Below are 24,156 nucleotides of genomic sequence, written 5' to 3'. Positions count from 1 at the left end.
ACTTGCTCTGTGAAAATCTGTGAAGTACAACACAGCCCTTTCTCAAATTTCTAGATGCCCCGCATGGCAAAATCCTAGCTGCGTAAAAATCTTCACAGACACAGTGCTGAAAAATGTCAAATTAAAAAATAACATTGTTTTCTTCTTTCTTACAGCTCCAGGCTGTTGCCCAGCACAACAGAGCTCTGGAAAAAAACAGGCCAGGCCAGACTGTTCAATTAATAAAAATGCAGTAGGTGCTGCCATCTGCTTTTAGGCTCAGGCCTAAGGGGATGCCTGTGCCATAATAACAGATACAAAGCTGCCAGAAGCCCTTTGCTTCAAAGACACCCTCTCCTCTTGGAGACTCATCTTTTTTGTTGAGTACATCCATCAGCAGCAGGCTGCCTTTCTTCATCTTCTCCATCCTTGTTTCAGTTCACCCTCAGCAGTAGTAGACCAGCATGTCCGGAACTCTGACTCTTTCTATCCCTCTTCCCCCCTCACTTTACCCAGCATTCTGTTTTGAGAAAGTTGAGAAGGAGAGGGCATTCATGTGGTTCTGCTTCTGTGGCATACAAACACTGGAAGGACTCACTACTTCCTCCTGCAAATACGTATGGTCAGCAAGTGATTGCCATACAGCTGAGGATGCACAAAGCAACCGTATTTGGAACTCCAATTCCAAAGAACAGTCCAAAAACTCATAAGCACAGAGGGTTAATATCAACAAGCATCAACTCACTGAAGAAAAAAAAAAACACATTAAAAAAGCACCTCATTGACATTAAAAGCCAAAATTGCAAATGAAAAATGAAGTTCTAATTACTCCTTCCAATTGTGATGAAAGCTCATTGTCTGAGCAAGGTAGAATTGATGTTAGGAAAGTCTCATGTCAAAATAATTAAATTAAATAGCTACTTGAAAAGCATTAAGAGAAAAAGGCAGCTGAAAAAATATCAAATTATTTTGCTTTGGTACCTGATATGTAATTAACTAATTAAGAGAATAATTTATCCAGCTCCCACTTAAAATTTGGTCTGAAAATGCTGCTATTGTCCCAGACACCTTAAAATCAGCATTTAAAAATTCTGCTGTTACATTCCAAATGTAAGACTTAATCACTAAGGTAAACAAAACTTCAGAGCAATGTTACATGTCGTGCTTGGATTTCAAGAGCAGAAGTAGGTGAGATTTGGCATATAGTTTTAACAGGGAGGACAAATAACTACAGCAACAACTGAAGGCTGTTCATCCGCATCACTGAAAATCTCAACAAACCACAATTCCTGATGTGATACTCTTAACTAACCATCTCTGCAGAACTCTGAACAAAAAATAACTCCAGAAGTCTTGTCGTGAGTGTTAAGAGTGCATTCAAAGTGGTCTCTTCCATTAAAAGTCAAACTACTTATGAATCCTTACTGTGATAGCCAAGATCACAAAGCTCAAACTCATTTCAGTTAAATCGACTGTCAGACAAGAATAACTTGAGCTGAATTAATGTCTTCAGAAGACGCTGGGTTGAGAAAGATAGATACTCTGAGGATTTCTGATCAGTGGCTTACCCAAGTGGTAGAATGGAAGGGAAGGACAGGCTCTCATACTCACCTCTCCCACGCTCTTCATGGAGCTCCCAATCCGGTTGGAGGCTCCCTGAAAACGGTCCAGGTCCCAGCGGGGTATCTTGGTAACAACATAATCCAGGCTGGGCTCAAAGTAGGCTGAGGTTTTTCCTGTCACTACATTCTTGATCTCTGGTAATGGGATCCCCAAGGCAATTTTGGCAGCAATGAACGCTAATGGATACCTGCCACAGAAGAGACATAGAGAATGGTAGAGCAGGAATGACTTTGCTTTTGCAGCTGCTTGTACGGCAAATGACAACAAAACCTCATAGGCCTCTGCTTTAATTAAGCTATCTGCTATACTGGATTGCAGCAGTTCACCATCCTTGGCATACTGTGTAGCATAGGTGGTCTAAAGAGACAGTCTCCATCTTACTGAGACAATTTCACTTTTCTTGCCTTTACTCTTTGGATATTAATCAGCTGTTGAAAAGAAAGCAAGAACCCAGAGTTAAAGCTGTGGCACTGAGGACATCTGGATCAGGTTCTTGGGCTTTGTCATCAAATTCCTTTTAATGTAGCATCTCCCTGCCTCACGTTATCACATGTGAAATTAGAAATACAGGTTTATTTTTGTTCTTATTTCTTCAAATATTAAGCTTTTGAGGGCCTGGATGTGCTTTGCACATGGCTAGATGACAGAACTCCTGCTTGTCTGCAGTCACAGTCTACTTGTATAAACACTTAGACTAGTTGCCTGATAGTCTTAAGGACAGCCATCTTCAACACTGTATTACCTGCCCCGGGGTGAAAGACATATTTGATACACAGTGCTATAAACACATATCATCCAGCATGCTACAAGGGCTGACTGATCATCAAAATCAGATAAGAGTTTCTCCCTGTGGTACTGCCAGGCCTGCAGCATTTCCTTCTGTCCCGTGTGAGAGCAGAATGACTCAACTCTGCAACTGCTCGAGACGTTTCTGCCACTTCCCTGCCAGAGCTGGGAGCCAAGACTGCCATCAGCATGCATGGACCACTGCACACACAAGCATGGCCTTGTCAATTAGGAAGGCTAATCACCTTAGCTCTGTGGCTAACACCGAGATTTTAACAGCCTGCACTTCTGCCAAGGATTTGGCAGCAGCATAGATGAATACCAGAGTTTGTGCTTTTTCATTTAGCAGATAAAGGCAATGAACTTCAAGGGACTCTTTGCACGTTACTTGCTTGTATTCTCCTTTTTTTTCCCCTCGAGGAACAAAGTGCCTTCCCCACACTATTGCAGAAAGTTATGGATTTCCCCCAAACCTCAAAGATTTTACTTTCCATTTGAACACAGGAATCACAAGAGGAAAATTTGACACTGGGGGCTTCAGCAGTCTACACTGAATCAGTTAGTTCAAAGATGGTAAAAGGAATGGAGATGACAGGTCTGTGAAGCTGGCTCAGCTGGAGGAGACGAAATGAAGTAAGTCCGTTATTCTCATTTTGCTAGAGATGTCATCCTTCACAATGTTTAGTTGGATGGAAAAACCTCGTCAGCAGACAAGTTACTTTATTCCAGTATCAGACAAAAAATTTCATCTTGAAAAATCACAAGAATGCCCACATCTTCCACTTATGTCACGTACTTTTTCCATGACTGATACTGACAGTTGAACCACTCTAATACATAATACAAACTGCATAAGCAGCCAGAGCACCGTTGTATAAGGTATTGTAGGTATCAGCCAGTCCTCAGGCTAACTTCCTATGATACTGTCAGCATAAACTGATATTGACAGGGGAGAGCAAATCTCTACACAGGCAGATAGGGATAAGACAAGGGAGAACAGTTTCAAACCAAAAGAGGAGAAATTTAGATTAGATGTTATGAGGAAATTCTTTACTCAGAGGGCAGTGAGGCCTGGCACTGCTGCCCAGAGAAGCTGTGGGTGTCCCATCCCTGGAGGTGCCCAAGGCCAGGTTGGATGGGGCCAGGACAACCTGAGCTGGTGGGGACAAACCAGCCCTCGGCAGGGGGTTGAACTGAGTGGGCTTTAACCCACCCTTCCAACCCAAGCCCTTACACGATTCTAGGAAATCTCAAGGTCTTTGGCTCATTCACAGTAAAGGATATTTGAGGTCACTGTTCATCAGCATCATCTGCAAAAAAAAAATCTTTAGCTTTCTGAATCCAGGTATCACCTGAAGTTGCAGAACAAATCTAAACATTCTTCTTGGAAGCTTCCTCAGTGCAAACAGCTCCCTCCCTCAAGGTCTTTTTCCTACAACGTTGATATCAAAGCCAGTTTCATGATGACTTTCTTGAGCCGCTTCCAGTCAGACACAGTCCATTTGCAACAGCTGTTAGGAAATCCCCCAGTGCTTCATCACACCCAAAGATCTCAGCACAAAGTTGCCTGTAACCCAAGTAGCTCCAGCCTTACCAGTGCATCATTCAAAAGCCAGATTCTTGCTGTTCTGTGAGAAACCCAGATGTGAGGTGAATTTCCCTCCTCAACGCAACGGAAGACTACTGTGCTCGAGTACTCATTCAACTTCCTATCCCAATACACTGTATAGCTACCTAGATCAGAGCCTCACTTTATTACCTGCAATGTAACCCTTTTAAATAGATATCACATCTATGGTGAGATCATAACAACAGTTACATTTAGCTACAGGTCTGTTGCTGAAAAAGAAAACAATTGAGACACCCACTGTCCAACATTGTAACTTATCTCCACTCTGCTACAGCACTTCAACAACCACAGAAGTTGTTGAAAACCGAAAATTAATCTATAATTTGCACCTCTCAACAGCATCTGCAAAGCACAATTAGGAAGCCAATTTTTAAACAGGCTGCTCTGACCGTTCTTATCTTGATTAGTTTATGATTAGCCAACAAAACAAAGGCAGACAGTAATACCATTTGCATCCGTTTGACAGACAGCTCATTACTAACTGTGTCCTTTGGGTCCCAGAGGTGATTTGCAGCCAACATATGGACACCGCAGATATGCTTTGTAAGGACAGCTCTTAGGCTCCCCTCCCACACACCTCCTGGGAGTTTTTCCCTTCTGCACTAACAGCATCAGCAGGCTGGAACCAATCCGGAAGGCTCACTAACCCTTTCTTCCACCTCCCAGCAGGACCGACTCTCCCAGGGTCACTCCCAGCAGATGCTGACAGAAGCTGTTCTTAGAAACTTCCCAGGCTATTCATCTTGCCCTGACTACTCCAGAGTTCCCCCAGATAGCCAACTTCAGTCTACCTTGCTGCAAATTAGGCTTATGCATCCTCGTCTTAACTGCATGGAAAGCAGATGCAGAAACTCTTCGTATTCACAGCTGTCATCTACATATTTAATTAACACACCAATCCAACTCCTTTGCCCTAATTCTGTTGTTCTCCACTTCTTGTTTGTTCATGTTGTTTGTTTAGTATTCATTCTTTAAATAAACTTACCCTGTTGCCTTGGATGCCAAAGCTGAACTTCTCGAGAGTCTGGCATTAACTTCAATGATGTAGTAGTCCAGGGAAGTTGGATGCAGAGCAAACTGGATATTACATTCTCCCACAATGTCCAAATATCGGACAACCTTGATGGCACGATCCCTCAGCATCTGAAATTCCTCATTAGTGAGTGTCTGGCTCGGAGCCACTACGACAGAATCTCCTGTTTGTCACAAGGTAACAGAGAAGGAAAATGAGAAGCAGTTCAGCAGCAGTAAATTCTGGCCACATACACTGCTTTGTTTGCTAAACCACTGCCACTAGTGAAGTTACAACAAGCTTTCAAAACTCAATCCAATGAAAAGCAAAGACAGTCAGAGAACTGGATTCTGGAGAAGCTAAAAGCCATTTTATGAAAAACAGTATGATAGCTGTGGGCTCAGCCTCACAATATCTGTTTTACACACTATCTGGCTGCATTGGAAACCTGAAGAGCATTTCTAGAGCCCACTTCATCAACCACACAACTGTGTAAACGACTGCATAAAACAGTTATCAAAAGCCACTTCCAGTGATCCATCCTGTGCTCAGACCTACCTGTGTGGACTCCCATCGCATCTATGTTTTCCATATTGCAGACTGCAATACAATTATCTGCAGCATCTCTCACGACTTCGTATTCTATCTCCTTCCAGCCCACAACTGACTTTTCCACAAGAATTTGTTTAGTCATTGCAAATGCCTGCAAATACATCAGAGACAAGGAATGCTTAATGCTTCTGTTCCTCTCCAGACATCCCAGATCACCATGAACACTGGAAAATAAGGGTAAGTGAAGCTCGTTGCACAGATGACAAGCACTTTGTACTTTCTTTAAAATAAATAAATAAATACATGCATTACCTTTATTTGAAAAGCACAAATGGTTAAAGGAGCAGGGCATGTGAGGTTGCAATGGCATGTAAGTGAAAATATAAAAATATCTAAGGATTCAGTCACACAACAGACACGTGGTTTTGTGCACAAGAGTAGCTCCATGGAATTCAGTTGGACAGCTGCACAGAAAGCTGAGTGACTAAGTGATAGGAAGCACCAGTGCCAGCAAACACTACTTAATTAATAGCACTAATAATGTTGCTTATCATTGACATACTAACCAGAACCACGATTCACAATTTATTCTTAAACTAATCTAGCAAGCACTCCTCAGCACAAGAGACAAAAATGAAAAATATCATTTGTTCGTAAATGAGCATAACCTAAGTGAATAAATGGACGCAATATTAGAAGAGAGAAAACATTAATCACATCTCGCTTAAAACTGGCATATTATCAATCCACCCTTTAGCAGAGCTTCTACTTTTAATGCTGCACATGAATCAGCTTACAGTCTTGCCCTCCCTACAGGTAGCTTAAGCTTTTACTCCAATAAGGCCCTTAGCTCAGTCGCCAAACTCACATAATAAAAAAAGAAAAAAAGAAGTGAATTGTAGAGTAGCATTTCACCCAGACTAAGCAGGCACTGAGCTTGTAGTAATGCAGTGGGAATACCTAGCTATGTTTGTCAAACAATCCATGTTTCTCCTTTGTTACTGTCTACTGCCTTCTCTCACTCAAAAACATACAATCACAGAACACCCCAAGTTGGAAGGGTCCCACAAGGATCCCCCAATGCTGAAAATGGTGTTCAACTGCTCCCCGAGCTCCAGCAGCTTGTGCCTGTGCCTGCTGCCCTGGGGAGCTGCTCCACGCTCACTGCCCTCTGAGGCAGAGCCTCTTCCTCACATTCACCTAACCCTCCCCTAATGCAGTCCACCGAGCTGCTGTGGCTGGGACAAAAGGAGGAGTCCAGCAGATGGCTCTGAGCTCCGTGGCACCTTCAGGTGAGTCTTAAGGAAGAGGGTAGGACTGAGAGTGGTGTCCACTGAGCTGTGCTGGGACAACGGGAGGTGTCCTGCAGACAGCCCCAATCCCTTGCCTCCTCCAGGTGAGCCCTGAGGAAGAGGGAAGGACTTGGACTGGTGTTCACTGAGCTGCTGTGCGGACAGCCCCGAGCTCCCTGAGGCCTTGGCAGTGTCAAGAGAAGCTACAGAGGAAAGCTGTGCCATTGGAGAAGCAGAAGACTTGGCTTTGGATGGGAAGAAGGGCTGAAGTTCAGCATGAATGTCCTTTCCAGTTCCTCCATTGGGACTTTTTCAAGTCAGGACAATAAACAGTTGAAAAGAACAATACAGTTCAAAGGGACGATAAGGATAACAATAAAGAAGTAAAGTCAGTAATTGCCTCTCTGTCTTTGATACTTGAGGGCCTGTCTCGGGACTACTTTCCTCAGAGGGAACAGCTTTGTCCCACGGGCTGAGGCCCAGCCCAGGCCTGCACCCGCCAGCCCTGTCTGCCCCAGGACTGTCTGCCCCCGGATTTCCTGCAGCAAAAGTTCTTCTCTGCACAGCCAGGAACAGCTGGTGGATGCCAAATTATGAAGAGCATCACATCACCCCCTTACATCATTACAGAAAAGAGCAATGGCCCAAAGAAAGAAAGCCTTCAGACACAAATACAGCAGAGGCCCAAGCCTCCCAAGCCTTCTGACTCCGATACCACCGCAATCACTGAGCTTTCCAAAGGTTTCACGTTTCTTGACATCTTTCACGTGTCGAAAGAGGTGAAAATAATCCACTCTGATTCTTGCCAGACCAAAATTAAACAAATGCTCAGATTAAGGCCAGTTTCTCATTAACAGGTCTGTCAATTATCCTTAATCATTTCCCAAGTCAGCAGCATGAATTAGGAAAAGAAGGCATGCAAAGGAGTCGGGATAAGGGCCTACAGATAAGATGTAAAGTAGAGTATGTATGAGTACAATGCCAGTGTAGGAACTATATCAAAAAAGAATCATCATCTGTCCGGACTCTATTCCCAGAGCTTGCAATCACAGACATACCTTTGTTCCAAGGTCCAGCAAACTTTCCTTGTCAGTGCATACACCTGACCCCAAACCACCAAGGGCATAAGCAGAACGTATCATGACCGGATAGCTGATTTTCTCAGCTGCCTCCAAAGCATCTTCAATCTTAAAGGAGAAAGGAACACGTTTCAGAGAAAATGAATTCAGATAAATAAAATCAACCAACTGAGGTTACTCTGTTAACTGGAAATCCCATCACCAAGACATTAAGCTGTCCCTAGACAAATTGAAAGGAATGGAATTGGCTTTTTAATATTACTCCATTCTGCCAAAAAAAACCCAAAAAAACAGAGAAGTGGAACATGGGCTCAAGACGGTGACTTTCGCCTTTAGCAGCGTGGGCTTCCCTGCTAAATTCCCATGGCCTTATCTGCTCTGCCTTTGCAGACTATAGCATCAAATAACCCTTCCAACAGACATCCTGGTTTGAGACTGTTTCCTCCAAACTCAAACATGCCTTCCATTGAACCAGTTATTGTTTCTCACTCTCACCCTCAAGAGAGATTTCAGCATTGCTGAGTTAGATGACCAGAAATTAGCTTACACTTTCCAAGTGCTTAATAGTATTTTCATCTATTTTAAATCACTGTCAACCAGCACCAGTCCCTGGGGTGTGCTGGTGAAGCTAAGCTTGTAGTTCGCTTTCACTAAACAAAACCAGATTTAAAAAACAGATAAGTAAGTCTCACAACAACAATAGTAAACACATCTTCAAAAGTGTCTGATTTACCGATTCCACTGCAAAGCTAGGAGCAATCTTTTCATTTAGCTCCATCAGTTTATCAGAAAAAAGCTTTCTATCCTCGGTAGCCATGATGGATTCAACTGATGTACCTAGGACCTTCACACCATACTGCTGCAGGACTCCTTGCTTGAAGAGCTCCACTCCTGCAGAGCAGACAAAGCCATAGTTTTGAGGCACGATAGTAAACAAAGAACAAAGTGTCCAGAAGCTGTGTGACTACCTGACCACTCGCCTGCCCACATCAACAGATACAGTCATTATTCTGATACAAGCATTTCCACCCTACAATCTAACAAACGTGGGATTAGTGACAAACATACTGCTTGACAGTCATCCACGAAACAAGCAGTGCAGTTGGATAACGTTGCAAGAAGGTAAATGAGGCTGACTTCTCCCTTTGATCTCCACCTCCATAGTCTGAGTACCCTCAACTGATCTATAATAGACAAGAGGTGAGCTCTATCACAGGATGCATGCGTTACTTTTAAGTATCAAAAGCAGTGAATAGATGCTGTGTTCACAGTTTAGCAGTTACTTTTTCCCACATGGTCAGCATCTCTGTCTACAACCTCCAGGCAACGTATCACAGATCTTGCATGTCTGCATAAATGGTGATTGCAATGAATTTGCCTGCAAGAGCTGCCAAGGTGCCTGTACTGTACTCACCGCAGTTGAGAGCTGTTTGGCCACCCATGCCCAAAATTAATCCATCAGGATGCTCTGCCTTGATGACCTCTGTGACAAACCGTGGAGTGATGGGGAGGAAATACACAGCGTCAGCCTGCTTTAAGCCGGTCTCATTGGTCTGCACTGAAGCGATGTTGGGATTCATGAGGACAATTTTTACATTTTCTTCCTGAAAAATGAAAATCTGCATTTAAACTTGGCACACACGGTAAAAGCTAACAATATTATCAGCAGCAAGGAGAGAAGGGGTTCAACAAGAAGTTCCACCGGCAGCACAACATAGGTTCCTTAAGATATAAAAGACAAAATCTCTGCCTCTATATGCAAGGCAAAGGTTAGCCAGAACTTCATACTGCTTTTTCTCTGTCACAGATGAGAAACTGAGATAAAAAGACAGTTGAGTTTATGATTTGCTTCCTGCTGTAGTGGTGATGGTTTTCCTACTCTTTTGTCTATTTCACTACAGCTTGCTCAACAATGGAAAAGCCAGACAAGTGCTGAGCAGATCAACTCCTCTCACTCTCAAAACACATTAGTGCATAAAGAAGAAACTAACCAAGTTTTGATAAGGAGCTCAGATTGTGGCCATGCTGAAAAAAATAATAGTAAAGACCACACATCAATCACAGATAGGTGGAGGGTAACATATTACTGCTTTATTTAAAAGGTGTACTGGGAAGAGGAAGGGCTCTGGCCTTACTTTTATGGGAACTCCATCAATTTCTGATAAGGCAATAAGTTACTCCATGTAAGTAAACCCTTTGGAAACAATGCCAACTATTGATGCAAAATACATTTGAAGAGAAAAGTTTGCCATATGGGAGTAACAGAAGCTAAGAAAGAAAAATGGAAACTTTCAGAACAAACAGAAATGAAAGCTAAAATATAAATAAATAAACAGAGAAATAAATAAGAGAAAAAATAGGAAAAAGGTTGGCAGATTATGTCAGCCATTTCTCAAGCAAATGCTATGCAATTTTTGCTGGGATTGGTGTAGGAACTATAGAAGCTTTTCTTCCCCTGAGTTCACAGAACTTATGAGAACACCACAGGATTTTTCTGTTTGTTTCAAAAACTGCTTGGGCCACAAATACACAGCCCACCTGGAGCAGTGGGATTCTTACTGAATGCTCTCTGATTACTTAGGTCAAGTACCAGATAACATTTCTCTTCTTTCCTTTGATAACTTAAATACTGCTTCAAAGACTGTACATTTCTGTTGACACTTTCCTAGGAAAAGCTGGATTTTTTTTCCTTTCCTTAAAATGTGTGGAGCAGGGGAAAGATAGAACAAAATTCTCACAGAAAATATTTCAGTTCTAGACCAATGACTCTTATCTGTGGTTTTCATGCCACTGCTGAAGGAGGAGGGTTGCTCACTGACCAAGTTATTCTTCTCTAATGAATGTACTCAGAAATTCACAGCTACACTTCTACTGCAATGAACAGGGGAGCAGGAAGGTACATGACTTCATGACAGCAAGGTGGCGTATCTGTATATCATCACTTCCTTTCCTACTTATCTGGGGCAAGGTGTCTTAAGGACCAGCTGGCAGAGATGAGGAAAATAACTAACGAGCAGAATTAATGCCCCCAAGCCCAGTTATTTGGGATGCAAGATTTTAATCCAGTTGCTATTTGCCTTTGCAACGCTTTCCTCCCACTTCTGTTTGTTTTTTGGTTTGTTTGTTTGTTTAAGTGCACGACATTCTGCACAATAGATACCCATTCTAACCGGAGAATTTCATCACATCCTAGTTAAAATAACTAATTAACAATACTTCAGAGCGCTCCGTTCCTCCTTTTGTGTAATATACACCTGTACTCAGAACAACTGGGAGAATCCCCAGTGCAAGTTATCAAGGTTTGCAGATGACCACAGCCTGGTCTCTGCTGTTCACAGATGCTTCCAGGCTCTTCAGAGGATCTTCCTGCCTTTAATAAGCATTCTTGCAAACACAAATTCACTGACTGGAGCAGTCCCAGCTCCACAAGGTCTTAGTCCTACATAAGGGCACACACGTAACTGTATAGGACTGAATGTAAACAGCAGCACCTTCTTAATCAGGAGCTGGCATCCAACAGACTCAGAAGAACAGAAGTACATAGCAGAGTGAATCAGAGCATCCAGCAGTGAAAATCCATATCGATTATTTAGAAGAAAATAAAAATAAGATGTCTAGGAGAAAGAAATCTCTTCTTTGTCTCCTGTTAATTGTCCCTGTCCTCTCCCATCCATGCTCTGGTAGCCACTGCCTTCTCTCCTGCATGCAGCTGTAAATCACATCACCAGAGGCAAGGTCAGGAAGAGCAAGTACTGCTTTGGAATGGCTGATTAGCCTACAGCAGATCAGAGCTGCTAGCTGCTGGCCACAGGAAGGGAAAGGGCACTGTGGGAGATCAAGTTGGGGATGTTTATCATTAAAGAGCACCTTCATCCACAAACCGGAGCTGAGTTTGAAGGACAAAAGAGAAAAGAAAGGAGTGAGATGCCACTCTTCTGACTCAGGTCATTATCTGCACTCACCCTCTCTGGCATCCTCCACTCCTAAACCTATTCTCATCTTTCTGAAAATACTGTCACTTCAAACCAACAGCCAGCAATAGCAATACAGGGCACAAAGAAAGCATATGCAGGACACGACGTATTATAACATTAGGTTCAACCTAGACCTACCACAGATTATATGTAAGATTATCGTAATTGGTTTCTTTTTTTCCTTTGCTGACTTCAACATCAGCACAGGAATAGAATGGCCCTGACTGAAATTAAAGCAGATCACAATTACCACTTTCTCCAAAGGCAGCTACTACAACTGCTCAGATCACTGAACCAACAAATTCACAACGAAAAAATGGCTAAATATCCCTATAGCTATTTCTTCTTACCAACTTCACTGCCCATGTGATACCACAGTCAGGTGAGCGTAGTTCTCTGTGAGAAAGGAAAGTACATTAAGTGTAGGTTAGCATTTTTCAAGTATCCTTCTCACCTTCAGAGCTTTCACAGCCTGAGATCCAGAGTAATCAAATTCCCCTGCCTGACCGATCGACAGACCCCCAGATCCTAGAATGAGAACTTTGGAGACCTAAAGGTGTGAAACAGAATGGACAAAGTCAGTACTGTGGTGGAGATGTTGAAATGAATGGAGACTGTGCAGCACAGAGCAGCCTCAAATTAGAAAACACACATTCTAGAAAGAAAAAATAAGTAACCTCCAAAAACACTGCAGCTTTACTTCTAAAGGTATTTCTCCAAGACTCCTCCCATATCTCTTTGGATAGAGAAACATGATTTGTGCATAAGGCATGCAATAAATGTGTTAATTGTAAAATACTTAATAGAGAGCCATGCTTCACTTTAGCTGCCCACAGAGTCCAGCTACTTTCTAAGATAGCAACACTGCATGAAATTCACGCTAGGAATTTCAGACTTATTTGCTAAGCATCAGCAAAGCAGCAACATCACGATGCTGGCACAAAATGTCACGTGCAGATTTTCCCTGGGCATCTCATACACTGCTGGGAGAGCACCCTTCTTGGGAGAAGTAGAAAGAAAACTACACGTCACTTCAGATCTTAACATTTTCTGAAAGAACAGGGAGTCAGTAACACAGCAAGAAAAACCTTTTGCAAGGGAGGCCTCCTTCAACTTCCACAGTCTGCTTCTTATGCCACTTTGTATGGTGGATTCAGCAGGAACCAGCAAGCTCCTAGCCTCACTGACAGGCAGGAATGAAGAGCATCTGTACACTGACCTCCACTCTAGAAGCTGTTGCTCCAGCCTTGGGCAGGACCGAATCAATGGTAGTGCCTTTCCCTCTCTTAATCAGTGAGATAAATGAATCAAACAGGAACTGGGAAAAACAAACACAGGTATTTAATCTCCAAAGTTGAACAAAACTAATAACAAGCAAACGAGGAAAAAAAGCAGGCTGTTAGGGAGCGCAGGCTATCAACTCTACACCACTGCCTTTAGAAGGCAGATTTCTCTTCATCAGAAAGGAGGGGACCATTATTTATAGTGACTTTGGTGTATCTGACAAAGCTGCATTCAAGAAAGGGAGGTCATATCAGGGAGAAAACACATAAATCACGTCTGTGTGCTCTGTTTGTGTATGGTTGGCAGTAGAATGAATGAGTGCACACTGAAAGCTAATATACAGAAAACCATACACTTAACTACCTCAAGTGAACCGTGTGGAATGGATTCTGTTACAGAGGTGGGATCTGTAGAGGTATATCTAAAAGTCATTTGTGCTAACTCAGTATGTTGTCCTTCCAGAGGGGATCTCAGAGCAGCTGTGAGGGATTTTTTCTCCAGTTTCCACCTCTCTCATCTCACAAGCTTGCCTGCCTTGCAGCCAGCAAGGGCAGGCAGAGGAGGCAGCAGGACACAGCAGAATACACCCTGACTGCACCCATATACACATTTAGAGAGCTCAGCCCCTGAAGCTGGTTGCAGGGAATCACCTGTGGCAATGAGCATGGATGGACCCTGCAAGCCTAGCAGTACAGCACCTAAATAATCAAATCCATCCAAGCAGAGGAAGTGCACCTACTTGGAAGAGGTAGCTGAGGGTTGTTCATCTCAGAGAACTCAAGTCAATCAGATTAGCAAGAATTAGTTCTTGATACCATGAAATTTACTTGCAAGTTTAATCAACAATATCAAATTAAGATTAAAATAAGCACTTCCATCTATATATCCACCTTATCAAGAAAGGCTAAGAAGTATATTTACGTACTGACCTGCCTCCTCTGCCTTCCACATCTCCTTTGTTGTTTCGTCAGACTCTGTGACTATGCAACCAGTTGTTACAGAACTCGTGCAAAGTCACAGATGGGGGATTATAATTTCATTTCACTTAGGAGAAGCAGAGTGAGAAAGTGTGAATTCATTTACATAACTCTGCAGTAATTATAAAATTTGCAAGTGGAACTAAAATGTATTAGAAAGTTAATGATTTTATTACGAAACATCTGGCTGGGATTTTTTTCTCTAAGATGAAATCCTTTTCCTTTTGCAATCACCCCAGGTACAAGAGATTTGAGCCTGATCCTGCAAAGGCTTAAGCACTTCAGTAACTTCCAACACACAAATAATCCCACCAGGACTCGAAGCACGCACATCATATGAATGGAACCATTGATCCAAAGCACACAGAAGTCAATAGATGCCTTGCTGCTGATTGTAATTAACTGTGATTCAAACTAAGCAGAACAAGCTTATGCACAGTTGGGTCCTCAGCGAGGATCTTAACTTTTCCAAAAACAAGATTTAGGACCATCACCAACATAAAGATTTGTCACTGTAGCTTATACGTATCTGCACTCCCCAGCGCACATAGAAGTAAGGCTGGATCAATTCTCACACAATACCTCCGTGTCTGTCGGCCCAGGATTTGCATCTGGGTAGAACTGTGCTGTGAAAATTGGTCTGGTCTCATGCATAATTCCCTGCAGGATTAAAAACATTTATCTTAAGCACTTCCTTGCAAGTGGGCAAGAAGACAGAAAGCCAGACCTTTTCCTTGTAAGTACAGAAGGCTAAGGAGCTGGGATGCTTTTAAGGACTGCCAAATTTAAACCTGTTTCATTCCCAGACTTCGGACTATGTCTTACCTGAGGACCCTTAGAGCTTTTTGCTCTTCTGAGAAGGTTCCAACGCCTGTCCAACTCACTGAACTGTACATGGCTGAGAAGCATAGTGGAGACCTCGCTTCCATTACAATCGCAAACACTATTCAATTGCACACACGTAACAGAGCAGATAGGCTAGTCTGCCTGCAGAGGAAATTCTGGACCAGGCAAATAAGAAAACAGCATACACAGCAAGAAACGGTCACCTTAAAGGATCCCACGTCTCTGGTTTTACTGCCCCGATCTTGCTAGGTCTGTTACAAGACCGTTACAAGAGTGAGACTTCAGTCATGCTCTTTATTTCTGTAACTCACTTTGAATACTGACACAGAGCCTTGCACATGATGTCTGCCCTGAGTCATTTTTGGGTCTGTGATGAAGTGGGAATGCTGCTCTGAATGAGCAAGAGCTATGAAGAAATGTTGAATAGCTGAGTTTGGAGACAGCACTCTTATTTTCAGTTAGAGTCAGACAGAACAAACTTCTCAGCTGCAAGCCTGATAGCACCAGGCAGCGTGGTCCAGACTACTGCTCATGGCCTCTGATTCCAGATAGAGGAAATCAAAATTCCCTCAAGAGGGAATTCAGAAAAAAAATACTTCTGATACAATCTGCTTCCCTTGCGAATGGACAAAGGAGTCCCAGCAGCTCTACTGAGCAACAGTGCCATCCAGAGCTGCAGGGTGGGATGCTGGGGTAGGGCAATGGCGTGAGATGAGCTGCTGACCACACTGAGTTTCTGCCCTCCGAGTAAAGAGCGCCACTGATGTGTCAAGTTTTCCCTGAATGCTCATATTATTACTACCTACATACAAATCTCTCGAAAATATTCCATGGTTTGTCAGTGTTTGGAAATCTGTACTGGCCCTGTCCAGCTGTGATGGGTCAGATCAGTCAGCATTTCTTCTTTTTCCAAACAAGATTAAAACAGACTGCATATGAGAGCCCATTCAACCCTGTTCCTGTCTGTGCACCTCTGTGCCAAAACTGCATGCTCCTCATCCCTCCCTAGCACATGGACAAATCTATGGAGGTTTAAGAGACTGAGGGGGACACAGAAATGGTCCTTCTTTTCCATGACTTTGATAAATAGCAAGACCCGCACAACAGTAGGCCTAATACAGTATTTATCATGGTCAACTACAGAGCCTAAGATGCTCCTCAGTATCTCACACCTTAACAGACTTGAGTAGTGGGATTTTGTTTTACTTCCGTGTTTATCTGTGAACATCTAGTGGTTAAGCTCTTTTTTTTTTTTCTTATTTCAAATCTTTCCATTTTTCCCCACTTGGAGGTCACTTGGCAGGAGCCCTCTACTTCAGATCTGATAAGCTGTTCTGTAGAGGCAACTGCCTGTTTCCCTCCTGACATTTGGACCTTGGAGTTCTATTCACATTAACACATCAAATTCAACTCTAATAACATTCCTTTTCTGTGCTGCATAGCACAGAATGAACCCAACAGTACGCAGACAAGGGTTGGTGCACTTGCAGTAGGGAAATCATTGAAATTAATAAGGCAGCATTGCCAGGGAAATCATGAGGTCACTGTTGCAGCTGTGCATTTTGGGCTCATACAGACAACAGAAGTAATGGCCCACCTTCTGTGGGTTGCATGGCAGGGCTCCAAGTAAAGTAAATAGGATCAGGTCACTAAGTTTAGTTCTGATGACTAATTGTAACCTGACTGCAAGGAGGAAAAATAAGGTGAGACGGAGTTTTTACTCACTAAAGGCTACTATCTACAGATTAAAAAAAAAATAGGAAAGCATGCACTCACCTCATTTGTTTGATCATTGACATTCACAAAAAGAGGCTTCCAGCCAGGTGGGAGGGTAGAGCTGTCGATAGCATAAGCATGATTCTGAGCAGTGATGACAGCTTGTCCATTCACTGCATTCAGGACAGGCTGGTTCTGTCCTCTGAAAGAGAAAGGGAAAAGGAAAGGGTCAGAAAGCAGCAGTCAGAAGTGTCAGGTGTGACTAAATGCCACAAAATGGCAAATCCTAGGAGAAACTTCACAATCCCTCAGTTTGGTGGAGACCAATTACCCTCAGAAACAGCAATGCACATCAGGGCAGTTTAATTAAAGGCAAGGAGAATGTCAAGACTGAAGTAGTGCTACTGCCATACTAGCTTCTGTTGAGACAGTTCAGAAGGAAGACACTGCTGTCTGGTGGCCTTTAATGATGCTGCGATGATTCTATTTGGGCCCTGGAAAGCAGAAGAGCTGCTGCACCTGTTGGCCATCTGCATCTTGTAGGAAGTAGCTCCAGCTGCTATTCCAGTGATTAGATTCCCCATGCCAATTCCAAACAAAGGTTCTGGGCGATTGCTCTCCAGGACCTAAAATGAAAAGGTTTTCAAAAGATACTGGAGTGACTCTGTTCAACAATTCCAGCATAAACCATGTACCCTCACAGCAGCCACATGCAGAAAAACGGTGAATGCAAGAGTAGCAACAGCCTACAAAGGAAAACTTTCTCCTCTCCTCTGCCTCAGAGGGAAACCTCAGCTTAATTTCTCAGTCTACTCAAGGAGAATAAATGATACTTTGAATTCAAGTACAACGTTATTTGAAAGAAGATTGCTGAAAAATCAGGGCTCTTTCATGAGGTCACAAAGGTGCTAAAAGAGTACAGGGCATTTTAAGGCACTGGTAAGGCAATCGTGGTAAGGTCTGTATAGCCTTATTGTGTCTACTGGTGTGGAGACTCAACTCCCATTGGACTGAGGTAAAGAATATCCTAGGAAGCTGAAATGGCTGCAAGACATTTGGCTCTTAACGCGTCAGTGCAACCAAATGTTTACATTTCAACTGTGACAAAAAAAGGTAAGCACAAAAAACTGGCCCACTGGCTGTCACACTGTACCTTTCTGACATTCTGAATCACTTCCTGGGCCTTCATGGGATCTCCTGGACCTCCAGAAATTATGAGCCCATCATACTCCATGCTGGTAAAATCATGATTCCATGGAACTAAATGTACTTCTGCACCTTGCTGGGAGAAAAACAAGCAATGAGGAGAGCAAAGGAACAAATGTTTATGTCTGAAGGCTGTTTTTTTTTCCCAGGGGCTGAGTCAGGATTTCAGCCATTCCAACCAGGTGTAACAGCAAGACTGTTTTTAGCTGTGTCCAGATTATTTCACAAGCCTGGTAGGATTCTGTGCCTTTGAAACACCACAGCACTTGACAAGTCTTTCTGAAATTCAGTAATGAGATCACAGCTTAGTAATGGAATGTGAAAGAGGTGTGCACACACATGCAATGTGCTCACTTGTAGACAGTGCAATCATCCTAACTGCTAACACAGAGTTAGCACACAAACTCCTTCTGTGGCATGCCAGAAATAGTCTTGCACATCCAAACGGGGATGAACATCCACATTAACTAGAGAACAGAGACAAGTAAAGCTTGTACATCCAGAGAATGAGAAGATACCACCTTCGCTCCTCCTGTGTGAGAAGTCAGAGAAAAGAAGTCAGGACAGCTACATCTCAGTGCTAACAAAAGAAGATTTTCAAGAAATCCTCAAATTGAAGAATAACTTTGGCTGGAGGGAGCCCAGGCAGTCTGATGCAATCCCTGCTCAAAGCAGGGGTGACTTCCACTTTAAGGCAGGTTGCCAAGGCATTGGTCAGTTGAGTTTTCAGTATCTTCAAGACAGACATTGCACATCTCCTCTGCCTCTCTGCTTCAGCCACTCAGCAGCCACTCTCACTGCAAAACTTCTTCACATTGACTCATTTTTGACAGTGTTGGGTAGGTTGTTCTTTAGACACAATGAGCCTTGCTTCTTTTACATTCACCCTCCTGGAATTCTTTATGCCTGAAAGGTTGCTGCACAAGTCCCACTTCCTTACCCCCTCAATATCAGGCATTAAGTTCAAGAAACCTTCACAGACCATAAGCATCATCCTAAAACATCCTAAAAATCACCTGTACTTCATTTTAGGAGGGAAGCAGTTACTGGAATTAATCTGTCCACCTGGAAGGAAGGCTATTGAGTACACAGGCAAAGCTCTTACCAAAGCAAAACAGGCGATAAAGGATAGAAAGCACTGATCTACCTTTACCAGCAGACGGATAACGTTGTTCTTCAACCCACAGTCAACTGCTACAATTCTAATTGGGTTCCCTTGGCCATACACCTTGACTTCCTATAAAAAGAGAGACCAAGCTGTAAATAACGTATCACCCCTGACCCCACAAAACACATAAGTAGCAGAACTCTTCATCAACATGCAGACTGGTGCTTAACAACCAATTTACAGAGAAATCTTCAGAAGTACCACCGATATTAACACTTTCTCTTTTTTTTTTTTGTTAGAGATGATAATACCATTTCATATCTTGTTGATTGCAGCAGTGACAGCAATCCCTAAGAAGTTACTTGTTTCCATAGCTAATGACAAGCTTTTTTCCCCACGTTTCACCTCATTAGCAGTGAAGTAGCAAGTCAGTTCTCACAGATCATTACAGCTCAAGAGAACTGCCAGATACAAGGGGAGAGATTTTCAGCTGAAGTGAAATCATCGTGCTGATGTCAGTAGAGCAAGGTTGCTTCACACCAGCTACAGATCCATCCCATTAAACACCGTCCCAAGTTGCCAGTCACAGTAAGACCAAAGCACAGCATGGCTGGTTAGAGTTTGTGGCAGACTTCCAGAGCATCACTGCACTACAGACTGGTCATCTACCACTGAGCATCAGCTATGTGACACACAGAATTTTACACATCTGACAACACTTCTCTTGGCACCTTCTCTTCCAGCTGCTGTTCCCACCCCACAAAGTAAATTGCTACGACAGGTCACCTGCCTCCGTCTTCAAACTGGACCATTTGTACACCCACTTATCTGCTGGTTGTAACTGGAATGGAACATGATAAAGACATTTATCATATTTGTTTTTAAGTGAGCTAAACAACTCCCTTTTAATCAGCTTCCCTGGCATTCGTATTTCACAACTGGGCCTCTTTACGAAATGTGCTAAAATCCACGCCCAATATGCCTTGGCGCTGATTGATGAATTGATTCTTTTCAAGAAGAATTATAACCAGATAGAAGGAAAAAAAAAAAATAGCCCCTCTATAAGGAGCACAAGAATTTTTAACAGTTTCTCCCTCTGTGCTATCCTAATTCAGTTCTAGGTTGAGTTGGTATCTTCTCAAAGACTGAACAGATTGATAGAATATAAGCAAGAGCGCGCCCTGTGTGAAGACACCTCTCACTATCATCAGGAGTGACTGACTGCCATTTCAGGAGCAGAGATGGAAGAGTCAGGGCACAAGGAGCCACTGCCCTCCTCTACAAGCTTTGAAGGTGCAGCGAGGGCCAGAGAGAACTGAAGAACAAAACTTTGTGGAGTTATTTTAACCACCTTCTTCTCAAAACTTATCCTTGTCCATTTAACTAGGCTATGATTTGTTTCAGCAGCAGGACTGAATTTAGTCCCTGCTGTCTTCACAGTCCTTCCCTTCTCACTTATTCTTCCTCTGTACTGCAGAGCACTGATCCCCACATCTGGCAGACTATGGCTAGACTGGGAACTGAAGCAGGGAAATGTTATAATACGTCCCCTCTAAAGCCAAAGGATTTCCCTCATCTGCTCACAGCCCAGCCTATAAAAAATGTCCCAGTCCGAGATGATAACATGGGAAAGCTGTAAGCCAGCAGTGAGGATGAGAAGAAACCCCTCCTGGCAACAGTGGTGAGAACAAAAAGAAAGTACATGGGGCTGAATGTGTAGACAGAAAAGACCTTTTAACTTCAAGTGGTGAAATCTCTTCCATTTGTTCTGGAACCCCGGCACCAAAATAAATCTCCAAAAAACAAAGCGTTGGCAAGTTTCCTAAACTCCCAGCCTTGTACAAGCAATGCTAGTGTACAGATTCTATATGCTAGCATCTGTTGATGCTGGGGAGAGGAAGAAAAAAGGAAAAAATAAATCTCTCTGAAATAAATTGATTAGCAGGTTTTAATGTATCCTGATTAACATGAAAATAACTGTTCGGCAACTGATAGATTAATTACGTCCAGTAATTATCAACACTAAACAGCTTACTTCACTGTCAGCTTTATTTTGTGATGCTGTTTTTCAAGCCTAGAAAATGAACTTATAAACATAACGAGACTACCAAAGCTCCATTTATCTTATTATACTGCCCTTTTAAAAGCCATTTTCAACACCTTTGGAGTAATTCTGTCCTTATAATTGCGGAGTATATCATCAGCAACCTTACCTGTTGCTGAGTTACTGCTCGAAATGGCTTCACTGGCATCTTGCAATCATAGATCACAAAGACCTCAATAAGCAACTGATATGCTTGTCTGTAGCAAGAAGGCCCTGACTCAAGGTACAGAAGGCACTGATGTAAGTTAGTGAGATCCTGGACTTTCAAGGCTGCCCATGTAGTCTAGTGGCATCTCAGGTAACAGCTTACTGCAGCAAATCCAAACCTGAATGATGCTGACATCACAGACCTCCAAGGTCTGGAAGTTACACGGTTTAAAAAAGGTCCAGACTGCTCATCTTCAGAGCAAATGAGGAGCAGCTAATATCCAGAGCGTTCAGAACTGGGACTGCAAGTTCTCACCTTTGTTGAAACTTCTGCAATTAAGTTCTGCTGATTTGGGTCTGCAAACTCTGTGGGTTGACCTTCAAATTCAATCTTCCCAAGTACTGTGCCCTGTGGAAATACACCAGTAAACAAAGCATAAGCGCAGGAGGAGCTGTGAACACTGGTACAAGGTGGTGACAGGCACAGCAATCTCAGCATCTGCTTATAGTTTCTTGACAGCTCATAGCTGTTCTAGCATATTCAGAAGTTTATGATTCTTTCCATGTATTAAAAACATGTTTAAACTTCTTTCATCTAGAGATAAAGCAGTGCCATCAGTAAACTCTCTAAATAGTTTGGTAGGCCAGTGCCAGTATAATGGATTGCCTTCCAAGAGATCCCCAAATAAGATCTGAGTAATCCCCAAGGCCGTTTGCAGCTTTTGGTTTTAGTCATCCACTGAGAGGTCTTCAGCAACATACTGTGCTTAGCTAGAAGGCAGCAGAGCTGTAAAGCAAAGCTGTGTGGGAGGCAGGTCATCATAGCTGTTTGACAATTAATCTGTTAAAAATAAAAACAAAATGCACTCCAGCAAGCTCTGCTCTTTATTGCCATGACACCCTTGATCTAATAGCAGCATCTCCTACTTCACGTTCTACTCAGAGAAGTTCTCAGTAGAAAAATTCTTGTTTTGTTTTTTCCCCTTTCCTGGAATAAGTGGGATGAACCCAGGGTTAACCTTTTCCTTGGCATGGGGACAGGGTGTGCAATACAAAACTTCTCAAGGTAGGAAGAGGGAAGTGAAACCAAGGAAGCCTACGTTTTATTCTAACACTTTTAACACACAACAGTGTCATGACAAAACACAGTTTGTTCTGTGAATGCTGGGACTGCTCACAGTCTTTAGTGATACTTCCATGAGATACTTCCATGGTTGATCATGCTAGAAAGTATCTTTGCCATTTTCCTAAGGCAGAAATGTACCATCACCTTGCTCTACTAAGTGTGCCAAGCGTGTAAGGTTAAGTTTTAAAGACAGCTCTTGACAGTGACTGACATCCTGCCTCACCTTGAAGTGACAACACTTTACACTACAGGGTATTCCAGACTGGCTTCTGCAGAGCATAGCTGAAAAAGTTAGTATCCACCTTAAAGAAGTAAGGTTCTTGACAGCCACACACTGCTGAGTCCCATTTTGCAGCCAGTCCTGTCAAAGCTGATGACAGAACCCTAAAAAATCCTTTCCCATAAATCAGAAATCTATGTTTTACCTTGTGACTAGATTACTCAGCCAGATTTATCTTTACAGTTGCTTTAACACTTTGCTGTTCAATTCTTCACTTGTTACGATGAAGTTCTGTTCGCACCCCCAATTTATAAATAGACAGGGAGTGAAATATCAAGTTGTTTTTTCAACATGATTGAGTAGTCATGGAGAAAATGCTACATTATCCACTATTTTATAAGCCATAAACTGATACTGTTCAGATGTCAGTATCATGTTTACACTGTCTGAGAAGCTACTGGATAAATAGTGAAAGCATATTTACTTTGGATGGGAAGAACACTGATCCATTAAATGGTACAACTCAAGAAGGCAGAAAAAATGTACTGCCATTTTCCATTGCATTAAACTGTATTTGTATGCGATCTGCAAGAGCAGGACAAATCCTTATCATCCCCCAGGAATTCATTTACAGTAACTCTCTTTCAAGCTGGGTCAGTGATATTTTGGTCATGGAATGAACAGGGGTGCGGGCTAAGACTACAGATCACAGACTTGTCACCTTAAGAAAAGAGCAGCTTCAAATAACCCATTACAAAAGAAAAGCCTCCAAGACACACACAACAATTTTCGTTCAGAAAGGCTTTGATCACTGTTTGAGTAGATGTGAAACGTACCTTAACACGAACTTCCATTTGCTAACATAATCCTGCTTATGTCTTTCTACTGTCAGCTCCCAGAAACCAGAGAAAAGTAATGAATGTTAAAAATAATCATAGGTTTCAGCCAAAGAAAATCAGCCTGAATTAGGAAACCAGGTTTGGACAACGCAGGCATTTCTGAAGTCTTGAAGAACAAAAGCCATGGACGTCTACCAACAAATTTGCACAAAATGTCACAGGATTGTTGCCATCTCTGTTGTTATCTGAGGGAACAGGTAGTTGATACTATCACTACATCAACTTGTGCTGGAGCACACCTACATGTAACAGGAAACCCAGAGCCTTTGGAAGAGCGTCGGAACCTGAGCACCATTTGAAGCTAAGGCAAACAAGTGCTAGCATTGCTACTTCAGGTTTGCGGCACTGTTAGAAAAATGTCCCAGTAATGGCAAGATCAATGTAACTGGATTGAGGGAAGTGGATCATACCTTGTCACGAATTAGTTTAGACAGCATTCTGGTATCAATCCCATACAGAGCAGGCACCTGAAGAAATCACAAAAGAGATACAAGTTTGAGATGAAGCAGCTAAGATAGATGAAGACAACAGCCAGACCACTTTGCCAAGAAGAATGTCCCTTGGAAAAAGAGCTCTGGCTCTTAGCAGCTCACTTA

The 24,156-nt window shown here is 42.7% G+C and overlaps 1 protein-coding gene across 4 annotated transcripts in view; it reads right to left on the bottom strand.

Annotated features, from left to right (window-relative positions):
• CPS1 (carbamoyl-phosphate synthase 1) overlaps positions 1-24,156 on the bottom strand; it is a 234,065-nt gene that overhangs the window by 179,882 nt on the left and 30,027 nt on the right. For all 4 annotated transcript variants that reach the window (XR_006179624.1, XR_006179623.1, XM_042874765.1 and 1 more), the window contains 15 exons: positions 23,971-24,027; positions 21,632-21,724; positions 19,104-19,193; positions 17,904-18,032; positions 17,270-17,376; positions 16,811-16,952; positions 14,771-14,848; positions 13,147-13,245; positions 12,382-12,477; positions 9,368-9,557; positions 8,687-8,844; positions 7,933-8,061; positions 5,589-5,733; positions 5,004-5,214; positions 1,591-1,789 (listed from right to left, as the gene is read on the bottom strand). Coding sequence is in view for 2 of the 4 variants with exons in the window: in XM_042874765.1 (XP_042730699.1) it covers positions 1,591-1,789; positions 5,004-5,214; positions 5,589-5,733; positions 7,933-8,061; positions 8,687-8,844; positions 9,368-9,557; positions 12,382-12,477; positions 13,147-13,245; positions 14,771-14,848; positions 16,811-16,952; positions 17,270-17,376; positions 17,904-18,032; positions 19,104-19,193; positions 21,632-21,724; positions 23,971-24,027 (1,923 nt within the window). In the remaining 2 variants the exon portion in view is untranslated. The remainder of the gene's footprint in view (positions 1-1,590; positions 1,790-5,003; positions 5,215-5,588; positions 5,734-7,932; positions 8,062-8,686; positions 8,845-9,367; positions 9,558-12,381; positions 12,478-13,146; positions 13,246-14,770; positions 14,849-16,810; positions 16,953-17,269; positions 17,377-17,903; positions 18,033-19,103; positions 19,194-21,631; positions 21,725-23,970; positions 24,028-24,156) is intronic.

This window comes from Lagopus leucura, unplaced genomic scaffold (assembly GCF_019238085.1).
Source record: "Lagopus leucura isolate 7727_CA_CO unplaced genomic scaffold, USGS_WTPT01 Super-Scaffold_100012, whole genome shotgun sequence".
NCBI lineage: Eukaryota > Metazoa > Chordata > Aves > Galliformes > Phasianidae > Lagopus > Lagopus leucura.
This window is presented reverse-complemented; position numbering and strand designations above follow the sequence as displayed.